At 55.7% G+C, this 13,103-nt stretch overlaps 2 protein-coding genes across 2 annotated transcripts; one reads left to right on the top strand and one right to left on the bottom strand.

Annotated features, from left to right (window-relative positions):
• Window positions 1-20: 20 nt before the first annotated feature.
• On the top strand, window positions 21-2,795 carry C8A04DRAFT_37281 (SNF5-like protein; the record flags this gene model as incomplete). Its single annotated transcript, XM_062783825.1, has 3 exons — window positions 21-1,919; window positions 2,010-2,343; window positions 2,767-2,795. 3 exons carry the CDS (start codon window positions 21-23, stop codon window positions 2,793-2,795), a joined length of 2,262 nt encoding a protein of 753 aa, XP_062637042.1.
• Window positions 2,796-3,353: 558 nt separating this feature from the next.
• On the bottom strand, window positions 3,354-12,625 carry C8A04DRAFT_28662 (uncharacterized protein; the record flags this gene model as incomplete). Its single annotated transcript, XM_062780733.1, has 8 exons — window positions 3,354-3,373; window positions 3,437-5,898; window positions 5,983-10,453; window positions 10,508-10,848; window positions 10,905-12,254; window positions 12,328-12,376; window positions 12,443-12,490; window positions 12,568-12,625. 8 exons carry the CDS (start codon window positions 12,623-12,625, stop codon window positions 3,354-3,356), a joined length of 8,799 nt encoding a protein of 2,932 aa, XP_062637041.1.
• Between the last annotated feature and the right edge of the window lie 478 nt (window positions 12,626-13,103).

The raw sequence follows: 13,103 nt of genomic DNA, 5'->3' as shown, positions 1-13,103 counted from the left end.
TTATTCATTCCTTTGCCGACATGGCCACGTCACAACAGGCGTCTGCATCGTCGGCCGCTGGCGGTGACGGCGACGGACCGGCATCAGCAGCTCCCGCGACCACCGCTTCATCCTCGTCGAATATCTCTGCGACGGCACAACCCAAGTCCGGTTTGCCCTCGGTCGATGCGACAACTGCCACGCCCACGACGCGCGATAAGGACGCACTCAACAAGGTTGTTGTGGAGCGCTACCAAACCCGGGATTGGATTCATTCCGCCGCGCTGAAGGAGGCCCAGATCCGGCTCGAGAATGACACCAAGGACATGCTCGCGCGAGCGAGCGACTATCGGCAATACCGCGACTTCTATGCTGGCTTCCCTGCCAGGCTTTACGGCGAGGGCTATCGTGGCTTCGGCAACGGTTATACGGAGAATGGCACGACAACAAGAATCGTATACCCCTCACAAAAGCCACGGCCTGGCAAGAGAACTACGCCGGCTCTCAAGTTCGCCAAGAAGGACATGAAGCAGCAGGCCGAGCAGCACGAGGAGCTAGTGCCCGTCCGGATCGACCTGGACTGGGACAAGATCAAGTTGCGCGACACCTTCACATTCAACCTCCACGAGCGCCTTGTGTCCGTCGAGCTATTTGCCGCGCAGCTACTGGAGGACATGGGGCTGAACCCCGCGGCCGACAAACCCGTTTACGACCAGGTGGTGCAACAAATACACGAACAGCTGAACGATTTCTACCCGTTTCCTTACACGGAGGAGGACGCCCTGGACCCAGAACTCCCGTATTCAGCGTACAAAAATGACGAGATGCGCATCTTGGTCAAGCTTAACATCACGATCGGACCACACACCCTTGTCGACCAATTTGAATGGGATATCAACAACCCCATGAACTCACCGGAGGATTTTGCCGCTAGCATGGCGCGTGACCTGTCTCTGTCGGGCGAGTTCACCACGGCCATCGCCCACTGCATACGCGAGCAGACACAACTATTCACGCGTAGCTTGTATAGCGTAGGCCATCCCTTCGATGGGCGCCCGATCGAGGACGCCGACCTTGTGTCGGCCTTCCTTCCCACACCCTTGCCTTCCGTTTTCCGACCGCATCAGCAAGCGAAAGAGTACGCACCGTTTCTATACGAGAACTCGGAGGCCGATCTGGAGAGGACAGAGACCATGTTCTCTCGGGAACAGAGGAGGCAGAAGCGGTCGATCAACCGGCGTGGTGGTCCCCAGCTTCCGGATCTCAAGGAAAGGCAACGGACTATCCGGACGGCCATTGTGTCCTCTGTTCTGCCGGGCGCTGTTCTCCACGTGGACGAGAGCCGTCTCTACAAGCGGGCCGCGGGCGGTGGTGGCTTAACGGGCAGAAGTAAGAGGGCTGCCCGCGACGGCGACCTGTCGGACTCGGAGGATAGCGACGACTCGATGCCCGACTCGCCCGCCGTCTCTCAGCTCCAGGGAACTGCCAGGACAAGAGGGATGCGCGGTGCCGCCAGTGCAGCCGCCCAACGCATGGCCAACCTCGGACGGTCCGAAACCCCCGAAGCGATCATCCACCACCACGAGACCCGCGTATCCCGCCGCCTCGGCCGCGAAGCCACGCGCGAACAAACCGAGGAGCCACAACAGCACATCGTGACCCTCCGAGTCAACCCAACTAGGCTTCGGAAACTCATGCGCGACCTCCGGGCCCGGCAGAGCAACACACCACACGCGGGGACGCCGATTCTGGCACACCAGCGAGCCCCCAACGCGGCCGCCGCGGGGTCTATGGGACCCCCATCCACCCCGTCCGCGACCACTCAGAATCTCCCTCAGAGGGTCAACAACAACCCTCCCGTTGTCCCCCTTCAGAACCAGCTCGGCCGAGTGCCTGCACCACCACCGGGGCCCGGCGGAAATGCTCCCAACCAACCTGCAGTACGTAGCCCCCTCTCATCTCCCATCACACCCTGATTCCCCTTCCTCAAAGAAAAACTTAAGTCAAACCTAACCCAACACCAAAAACAGCCCCCCCCACCCGAATGGCTCGTCACAGCCCTCGAAACCCTCCACGACTCCTACCCCTCCGACGCCTTCGAAGCCACCATGCGCTACTGCGCCCAACACGCCGACACCGGCGCCCCCATCAACCTGCCCATCCCCTTACCCGCCGGCGCCGACCCGTCCCAGCCGCCTCCACCCCCGGCCCATGTCCAGTTTGCCTGGCTGCCGCGCATTCGCTGCCGCGACTGTCCTGGGAAATCGTATACTGCCGGGCCGGAGACAACGGTGCAGAATTTTGAGGTGCATTTGAAGAATCGCATTCATCGGGAACGGGTTATGGCGAGGTTGGCGAAGACGGGTGGTGCTACTGGGGCTGGGCCTTCTCCGACGACGGGGCTGGCTGGGAATGGGGCTGCTGGGAGTAATACTCCTGCGGGGAAGGCAGCGTAGAAGGATGGAAAGTGAGATGACGGACGTGGAACTCTCGGACGAATGGAACATTCAATCGGCTGGGTGGGTTGAAGTAAGGGAAGATTAGGTTAGGCGGTGGGGTGGCTTTTTTCTGCTTTCTTCTCACATATTTTTACGGATGGATGGAGTGTACTTTACATAATGGGCGTTGGAAAAAGAACTCTTTCTATTTTTTTCGAGTAGGATACAGGGGGAGAAACTTGAGGAGGAACGGACAGGACATGATGATAAGCCGGGATGTGAATAGTACCGGCCATTTAGCAATGTTATTCTTGGATGCTCGTAATGGTGTTGATAGTGGTGACAATAGTCAGGTCGCTTTCAGTCCATGTGCAGTGATATCTCGCCCCTCCCCCAGGCTTAAGAGAAACGGGCGACGGCGAGCTCGGATTGACTCTATGGTACCTTAAAAAGTATTCTTAACTTTACTTACGTATGAAGATGCCAAATATGTCGCGTTCGGTAGAATCCAAAGTCCCAGCCATTATGTTTCTTTTTTTTTTACTATGTTTTTACTTCTGTATCCGTTTTATCTCCTCTCACAGTTATGTAAGGATTTTATTTTGGATTTGGGTAACATAAACTACGAATAGGACGGAAGAGACGACAGCGTGGGGGAAAACTGCGTTAGCCCATGAATATTCTAGGACTAATATCAGCATAAACTTGGCGTTGTCCCTCTGTATCAGTCACTGTAGGAAAAGGGTGGACTTGCTGTAACAATTAGCAACTATCTTCCGTGACACATTATAGCATTGGTACAATTATACATCGTAACGCATTTGTCAAACAACACAGACAACCCTCTACATTTCTATGAACAAATAGTGCTTGATATACTTCGTACAATATAAGCAAGCATCACCACCTCAGAAAGCCCGAAATACTCAAACATCCTCAAGCGTATGCCGCCCAGCCTATTAACCCAAGTGTTAGTTATTACTTTATCCTCACAACACAAACCAGGAGGGAGGACTTACCAGAATACAACACCGCCAAATTCGACACACTGGTCGCCTGATTAATCAAATCATTGACCGTCGCCATCACACTCAACGTCTTGCTCAACTTCTTCCTCACTACCTCAATCGCCCGATCCGCCTCACTCGGCTCATTCACCGACCTAGACTTTTTGTCTCCCCCAATCCCTCCTCCTCCCGCTACGTCGTCGCCGTCTCCATCCTCCCCATCACCACCACCACCAGCACCAGCAGAACCACGCGCATTCTGCAACTTAGCCATACGCACGGGAGAAATCGACCACTGATACAGCGTATCATGCCTCAAGCTATCCAGAATAGTCTGAATCGACGCAGCCTCCTCACGCAACGCATCCAGCGTAAACTCACAACACCTCCGGAACACCCCCTCCGTCTTCGTGATGCCCATCCCATCTACAATATCCCTCGTCAACCGGAACGGCACGAGCTCCGGCACGGGTAGCACCCGGCCCATCTCAAAGGCCACGCCCAAATCGATGTGCACGACTTCGCCGGTTTTGGTATCGAGTAAGATGTTATGCCCGTGCCGGTCGCCAAGCCCCAAAACGTGGCCGAGCATGGAGATGGCAGCGGTGGTGCGGGTGTAAGCGGTGCGTTTGTGGAACCACTCGTCCGGGTCGGGGAAGTATTCCATGAAGAAGTAGCGCATGACGGGGTGGAAGCGGTCGGTGACTTTGCGGTAGATGGCGATGCGGCTTTCGGTGGTTTTTGTTTGGGCGCTGGAGATTTCTTTGCGGCATTGGGAGCCCTTGAGGTCTTTTGGGTTGTATTTTTCGTGGGCCGGCATGAGGTATTCGTGCAGGGGGATGGTGTTGGAGACGAATTCGATGAGGCCGGAGGAGGAGGTGAGGGGGAGGACTTTGTAGGTGCGGACGCCGAGGTTGCGTTGGCGGGTGGTGCGGTGGAGTTTGAGGAGTTCGGAGACGGCGGCGAAGACTTGTTCCATGATGGCGTCCTGGCGTAGGTCGTCGTTGCCGCCCTTGACGAGCTGCTTGAACCGCTGGCCGTTGGTGCCGACGGCCGTGATGATTTTGGGCGCGCTGACGCCCGAGGCGATGGACATCTCGGGCTCGAACTTGTGGATCATGGGGACATTTGAATAGTCTAGGTCGGCAGACAACGCCATCTGCATCGTCGGGGGTGGGATGGGGTACTTGGCGAGGATGGTGAGGAAGTTGGATCCAACCGACGAGTTCTTGATCGCAATCTTTTGCCCGGCCTTGTACCTATTAGGGTCACGGTCCATGGCAAGCGCGTGATACACCCGACTCGTCTGGTCGATGGCGGGCCAGATCTTGGACACCGCGTTCGACTTGGTGAGCCCCTTGGCCACACGGTCGGTCGCCTTTTGGCGGGAGACGGCCACTTCGTCATCCTTATTGACGCGGGTCCTCGCGCCAGACCAGATATGGTACATGCCGTGGTACGGGTGGTCGACACAGATGCGGTAGACCACATCGATCAGGAGCTGCTGGAACAGGACGGGTTGATCTTGCAAGCGAGACGAAAGCTGGTTCATCAGGGGCGCAAACTTGCGGGTGGGCACCTTGCCGATGTACTTTTTGACCGCCTCGTTGGACACGTCCTCCTCCGACTGCTCTAGCCACAGGGCCATGAACCGCAGGGCGTCATTGTTGTGCTCGTCAGACGCCGCGAGAGAGAGCAGATAGTTTTCCAAGCTCAACCGGAGGAACTCGGATCGGCTTTGCTCAACACGCCGGAGCTCCTGTTGGTCTAGGTCTTGCCACTGTCGTGCCTTGGCGAGATGGCTCGAGTAGCGGTTCTTGTGTTGGGAATCCTTTGAGTTCGCAATCAGCGCCTTGAGCTGCGCGACTTCGTCGTCCTTGCCTCTCTTCAGACTTTTCAGGCGTGCTAGGTCATCCAAGCTGTCGGGATTCTGGAGCTGCTCGTCGCAGAACATGGCAAACTGGTGGAACACTTGACTGGCCTCCTTGCCATCGCTTTTGCCCCTCAGCTCTTTGAGCGCCGGCTCCAGGTACTTCTTTTGGATGCTGTCTGGGCTCTCCAGTCTCGCCACAGAGACTTGGTACCCAATCTTGGACAAAAGATCCGACCGACTGACGGGAACAGTCTGCTTTTTCAAGGAAGAGTCTTTGTCGATGTTTTGCAGCATCCTAATCGACGTGGTCATCTCGCCATGGTCCCAGAGTGAATTAGCTGCCTCGATCTTGATCGCAGCATCGACGTTAAGCCCAAGCGATTCGCCGGTCCGGATCAGATCAGTGAGAGTGGTGGATAGATTCAGCGTCTCTTGGTTCGCCCGGTGGAAGCGGAAGATGTCGGACGACAGCAGCAGGGTCCGGATCTGGCTGAGTCGGGCGTCCGCTGGCGTCAACCGCGTAGCCCTCAGGTTGTGATGCTGACTCCACATGCTCAGCGTGGTCTCTCTGCACGACAAAATCTGGCTCACATCGGGGTATCTGCTACTGTCAGCGTCTGTCCATGTCTACTTCTACTTTTTCGCACACAGTTGAGCCTTAGCCTCGGGATATGATATCACTTACCGTCCGCTCATCATCCACTTAGACCGCTTCTCAAAGCTCTCCACAGCATCCTGCAACTCCGACTGATCAGCGACATTCAGCACATCATCCAGCTCCGTCAACACGGCCAGCGCTCCAAGCTGGTGCCGCAGGGTGGCCGTGTTGAGGCTGTGTCCAGTCAAATGCCGGACTGTGCTCCGCAGGCCGTCGTGAATGGCACTCCTCACAACGCCAATGTCCGGAGCCTGGTGCATGCTTTGGTATGCCTTATACACCGTGACCGCCCAGTTGTTGTTGGTCGACGGCGCGGGCAAATTCCACATCTCCAGCCGCCGGGCGGTCGTGAACGTCCCATCCAGCGAGTCAGACGAACCATCCAGACTTTGTTGCGCCTGGATGAGCGAGTTGGACAGGCCGGCCAAGCCGAGGTTGCTCAAGGCTTTGATGAGCGCCTGTCCGTCCTGTCGCGATCCCGGATCTCTACTCCGTAGATGGCTGTCGTACTGTGCGCCACGGAAGGCAAGACTCTTGCTCCCATCGTTTTCATACCCTAGGCGGGACACGACGGTGGACAGGGAAGCGTCCTGGTTGAGACCGTAGTACGCATCGGGGTCGTCGATGTTCTCAAAGATGTCCAGCAGGATCTCGCTTGAGTCTTCGATTTCTCGGAGAGCAGAAGAACGGCGCGAGCCTCTTGAGGACTCCGAGTTGGCGAGCTCGACAAACAGGACGGCGACCTTGAACATGCCGCACCGGGTGGCGGCTGCTGCTGCGCTCGATAGATTGATATCCAGCCATTGACTCCGGTCCGCGATGGATGTCTCTTTGGGCACAGACTGAGTCCGGAGATATAGGATGGTGTTGAGCAACAACTTCAAGTTCTCTCTGGCCAGTTCGGACTTCGAATTCAGCCACTGCTTGAGCGCCTCAGAAAGCCGCCGCTTGACCCCTTGCTGTTTGTCCAGTTGGTACGTCAAGACGAGATGAACAACAAACGGGAACGCACGCTCCGCAAAGCCTTTCACCTTGCTAAGAATCGGGGGCAAAACCCTCAGCGTCACAATCTCCGGCACCGACTGAGCCAGCAGCGTGGCCAGTTTCCGCGACCAGTCCGGGCTCTCAAAGCTTTTCGCCGTAAACACGTCTTCCTCAGCGGGTGATTCCACATCGTACCCGTCAGAACCCGGTGTCCGGTACGGATCCCAGTTGGACGAGATGAGAAGCGCTTCGGCAAGACTCCGCTGGCAGGCACCGAGCAGATCATGGTCATCATCGCTGACAGCGTCCGACACCACATTCCGCAGCGCCGCCTCGGCCAGGCCAGCCGTGTAACAGTTGCCACTCACAGTCAACGCCTCGATGAGGTTCAACAAACCCTCTTCCGAACCACCAATATCCAACGACAACCTGCGGTATTCCTTAAGCCGAGACTCCCGCAGGAGTTCATCGGGCACATCACCCGAGGCCGCAAACGACCGCCCAAGGACTCGGCCCGCCCAAGCGAGGTATTCTCCGCTGAGGTTCTGCGAGGCACAGCTTTTCCAGACCACCGCGCCGTGACTCAGCGCATCCTCGTCACTGTCAATGACGTCGAAGCGGTTCGACGGCGGGACCTTGAACACCCCGCAGAGCATGGAGAGCGCCACGTCACGAGCTGGTTCGTTAAGCAGTTGGTTTTCGCGGGCCCAGTCTTCTAGGATTTCCAGCAGCAGATTACTCTCGTGCGTTCCTTTCTCGGCGTTACCCGACACGCGGATATGCGCCGCCGACTGCGTGATAGACTTAAAGGCCAGCTTCTGCGCCTCGTCCTGGAAGGCCGGGGAATCATACCCGGCCAGGTACTTGGAGAACCAAGAATGAAAGAGCTGGGCTTTTGTCATGGTCGCCTTGAATTGGCTTTCCTGCGTCGTGCTGGACTGGCTCGACTCGAGGAAGACCCGGAGGTCCGCCAAACTCGACAGTGCGTACCCAGCGAGGAAAGACGGCGCCTGTCGCAAGTGATGATCGCCCTTAACGACCAAGTACTGCGTGATACCCAGGGCATCGTCGGCGCACTCGGGGTCTACCAGAAACATGCGGAGAGACTGCAGGAGCATCTCCAGGGGGTACGCCGATGTGGCATTATCTCCGGCCATGCAAATTAGGACCCGGATTTTGCGCAGAACGGAACAGGCATGGAGCGGGCCTAGTGCCGGGTGTATGGTGTTTAGAAGCTTGCGTGCCACGAAGACTACGAGCGCGGGCGTCCACAGGGTTTCTGGCTCGTATGGTGTCCGGCTGCACAGGTGGAGGATTTCCCTGGGTAAGTACTTTGCCTTGAACATGGGTTGCTGGTTCGGCGGGAGCGAAGCCGGTAAGTGGCCAAGTTTCTTGATGTCTTCCATGGCGTATGCAGCGTAGGCAAACCGTTCGTCACGCCGAAATGCCTTCTCAATGGGATCGTCTTGATCAAAGACGTCGAAGAACGTGGCGATGATGTCGGCAAAGTTGAGGTGGATCTGCGAAAGGAACCCTTCCTTTCCGAGAATCTTCCTCAGCCGGCTCTCCCCTGTGATGTAAATCGCACCGCCGGGGACGCTGATATCATGTGCAATGCTGTAGGCAATGATCTTGGTGAAGCTTTGCTGGACTAGCTGCTCGGGCGTTAGACCCAGGACTTGTGCCAGATCTAGCGCCTCCTGCTCCTGGCCCCGCATGAACATAATGGCCGCGGCTTCGGTCTGGGCGTCGTGGAGTAGGTCGTTGAGGCTCGGGAAGCTGAATGTCTCGAATGGAATCTCCTGAATGGAACCCGCCTCGAGCCAGGTGTAGAGAAGCTGGGGAGCAAAGAGCCGGAACAGCTCTTGGGGCCCGTCGAGGTTCAGAGTCCGAGATATGGTCTTCAGGCAGCTCGCCGCATATTTTCCCGACTGCGTGATCTTCCCCGGCGTTTCGAAAATGTGGTAGATGCATCGGCGTAGGAGAGTTGGCCATCGGCATGCGAGCTCGGCAAGCACGAATAGCCGAAACGCAATGCCTTCGGTGTTGTGCGGATCTGAGGGGAGGCTGTTCAAGACGTCGACGAAAATATCATCGTGCGTTTTGAGGACATACAATCCGAAGACGCCGGGGAGTTTCCGTCCGATGGAATACTTGACTTCCGCGACTCCATCTTGAAGAATAGTCATAAGAGTTGACCGGGACGATGGTAAATCCAAGGTGGCTGCGTACGTCGGCCTGGCCTCCAATAAATGAAGAAGTAGGCCAGAGAACTGGATTTGAGCGGCCGGAGAGAGCGTGTTGTTGCTTAGGGAGTGTTTCACCAAATGGTGATAGAAATCCCCAGCCAGGGATGCGATCTCCTCCAGCTTTGGGTCGGTCCACATACTGATCAACCCGTCCAGAACGTCTAGGAAAGTGCAGACTGCTACTTCGCAGCACTCATCTAGGCTGACTAGGTTCCCTGCCGTTTCCACAAGTCTGGTGGCAGAGTCGAGCGTGACCATGGGGTCCGATGTCAAAAGTTCTCGAACGAACACTCGACAGAGCAAGAACTGTTCGTTGGGGAGTTCGACGAGTTGATCCACAATATCTTCGGGCACACGCCCGATCTCCCCGTCATCTTTGCGTATGACCTCAAGCATATGTACCCGCAGACTGGTCTCCAAGTAGAACGACTCCGGGGTGTGGGACAGGAGCATATCCCTCCTCGGTAACGTTTTGTTCTTCAATGCCGTACTGCTTTGGCTTGTCTGCGACTCAAACTCGTCATCGATATCCGCAGTATCCGAGTTGCGCAGGGAGGATTCCCGACGCGATCGCTCATGCAATGCATCGGAAAGCTTGCCGAAAAGTCGGATCAGATGGGGTCTTTCTCGCTTCAAGTAACCTAGCTCGGCATCTTTGATGGGGGGAATGTGGGCGGCAGAGCATGCCAGGACGAGGTCAAAGGAATTGTCACTCGACGGCGCGTTCAGCATAACTTGGAACGTGGCATCGACGGTACTAAAGAGTGCCGTCTCAAGGTCCCGAGAAGCGGATGAGTTCAAGTTGGCTAGCTCTGGTAGCAGAAGAGCGGCCGTCAAGGAAGCGAGAACAATACTTTGTAGCCGTTCAGGAGAAACAGGGACAGCACCTTCTCCCCGCTTTTGCCATGACTCGGCTACCTGGTGCAGCTCTTCGATCTTCGGGTACAATAGCTCGAGGGCCAGTCTCCTTGCAGCATGTGACCCGGATGGATCTACTGCGTGCTGTGAAGCGGGCGGTTCTGGGGACTGCTCGTCTGCCAAAGGTGAACTGGGTGCCTCGGTGCCCTCCTGGTCCAGCAGCAGCAGATACCGGATGAAAGGTTGTATTTGCGCTTGACCCTTCCAGAATTGGGAAAGGTGCCCGCCAAATAAGCGGAGCGGTACTGGCATGGCCAGAGCAGGCGCCCCGTAGCAAGCTTTCAGGAGGTTGACAATGTCATACGGTGTCGCGTGTATGGCATGAAAAGAGGCGTAACTCAGTTCGGCTGAGAGTCAAGTTAGAACATAGATTCAGGGGCATAGCGCAAGACTTAACATACCGGGACTCCATCTCACAAATATCCATCGGATAATGTGATTTGACGTGGCTTGGCTGGCGTTGGGGAACATGTTGTTTCGTAGATGCAGAAGGCTCAACATGAGAGCGAGCGACGAGTCAACCAGCACTGATGGGCCGCTGATGTCCGCCGTTGTCACGATTTGGTTGATATCGTCCGCAATCTCATGCCGAGGGATGAGGTTTGCTTGAAGGATCGACTGCAAGAGGACGCAAGCAGCTCGACTCGTCGGTGGTAATGACAACGCTCGCACGCCAAGGTGCCACAGATGTTTCCAAGACGCGCTGAGTGATGCATGATGTGACGCCTCATCGACAGCAAAACTGGAGACCATTAGTCAGTGCTATGAGGGAGGCGCCATTGACCTTGGGCTACTTACCTTGAACAAGCGATCATTGCCCAGGATGCCACCACTGGCTCTTTCGCCGTCACCAACTTGGACAGGTCGGCTATGGCCTCGACGATATCCTCGAGGAGGGGACGTCTTTGCTTCGCCAAAAACGGTAACAGTTGAAGCGCGGTCAGCCGAACAGCGGGGTCGAGGGACTTGATTTTCTGGTGTATCCTGTTGGAGCTGCCGGCTACCCGGCGTCTCTTCCGAGGCTGGTCATGGCCGGGATGCTGCTGACTATGCTCTCGCTGGGAGTAGCGCGAATACGCTGCCTCCAAAATGGCGAGATTCTCCAGAAGGGCCCAGTTCTGCTCCCCGGCTAGGTTGTAGGGACGCAGACTGAAAACCGGTGTGCGGGGGTGGTCAGCGGGCAGACGCATCCTCGTGAAAGTTACGTCGTCCAGCTGAAGCCGCGCGCGGTCTTCACGTTTGGAGTAGTCAGTCCACAGGGAATCCAGAAGGTCCTCAACATCCTGGAAGAAGGAGTCATCGGTGGACTCCCGAAGCAAGCTCTCGACATAGAGCTGGGTTCCATAGATGGTCTTGAGCATCTCATCACGGACTGAGTTCAACATCGCATCGCGTGAAAGAGCTCGGGGCTGCCACCAATACGAGACCAGGGGAATCAGGGAACTAGCTAGGCTCCTGGAAAGCGCAACATCGTTGGCTTGGATCCGTTCAAAGACCAAGTTAACTGTCGAGAAGGCCAATTTCTGGAACTCCCCGATTCTCATCTGGCGAAGTTGCAGAATCCGCAGCGCCACACCAGTTATCCTGTCTGCCTTTCCCAGTATCGGTGCATTTTGAGCCGAGACGAGGATGTTGAGGCATAATAAAAAGTCAAGTGCAACCTGGCCCCCAATATTGCCAGATGCCTGTGTAGGCGCGACAGAACCAGCCCTGGTGATGGCTCCTGGAGCTGGGGAGGCACGGTTCAAGGATCCGCTGTCCCGATCACCGGTCTCGAGGTAACGGGTAAGACCATCGATACAGAAGTCGACACATGTGTACCAGCTCTCGTTGACGACAATATTTTCAACGTTCGTGGGAACTTCCAGAAAGCTGATTAGAGTCTTTACGTAGTTGTTGAGCAGAGGCGCAAAGTATTCGTCGTCAGGGCCCACGAGGATTTGGGTTATGTGGTCAATAATGGCCTTCGATGTCTTTCGCTTGATTTTGGGCGCTCCATGGCGGATGGCATTTCGCAAGACGTCGCCACATTTCGCCAACCGTGTCGTTGGGGCTCGTTTAGAAGAGAAGTAGGCTTCCTTCTCAATAAGCGTGCAGCGGAATATGGCCTCATAGAGTGAGTGATACGACTTGTCGTCAAAGACGTTCCTGGGTCGGTTAGCCTTTGCAGACCCAAATATACCAAAATGAGACTCGCGGCACGACGGATTTGACGATGTACCTTTGGCTCTGAGACCCGCGGTCAAGGGTTTTGAAGAAGGCCGCTAAATCTGTAAACGAGATACCCCCTTTAGCATTTTATTTCATACCTCAAGAGGTCGAATCGTGAAACCTACCATCAAGAGCATCCGTTCGTGTTTTGATCGCCCTATCGGTGAGTTGTGCTGTTGGAGTTATCTCGCGTCAACTGGCGGGCTCATTTCACTTGAGAACCATTGGTTTGGTTGATCGTGTCACCTACTAGCAAGCTGCTTGAAATTGACTCTGTCACCGTTATACGCCTTCGGTTGCCGTGGCATCTTGCTTTCTCAAACGAACGGCCGTTACGGGGCCAGCGACTTCTTGATCTTCAATCTTTCTTGAGGCAGCGACCCTGTACTTCTTGAGCCTGCGGGTGGAAAGTCTTCATCGATGGCTAACGAGCAGGACCCAAGGGACAAGGGCGAGATGACCAATTGATTGTTTTTAAGAACCGAAAAAAAGGAGAAAAAAAGAAGCCCATCAAGTGATCTAGTTGAAAGTGAGAGCCATCCCCAAAGTGTCAAATGTTCTGTTGTATTGGCGTAGAAAATCACCACGCGACACAGGGGTGTTTTGTTTTGTCAGGCTCATTCCGGCCAGCCTTATTCCGCTGCCGCTGGAGTCCGGCTCAGCGTCACGCCCTTGTGGTAAACCGTCCGGGGAACAACATAGAAAGTAGAGGAAGGCTGCTAGCTTATCTTGACTGTTAAAATAAACCCGCAATTCACGTTAGTCTGTATTTTGCCTGGAAACAAC

This window comes from Dichotomopilus funicola, assembly GCF_033296635.1.
Source record: "Dichotomopilus funicola strain CBS 141.50 unplaced genomic scaffold C8A04scaffold_31, whole genome shotgun sequence".
NCBI classification, from domain to species: Eukaryota; Fungi; Ascomycota; class Sordariomycetes; order Sordariales; family Chaetomiaceae; genus Dichotomopilus; species Dichotomopilus funicola.
This window is presented reverse-complemented; position numbering and strand designations above follow the sequence as displayed.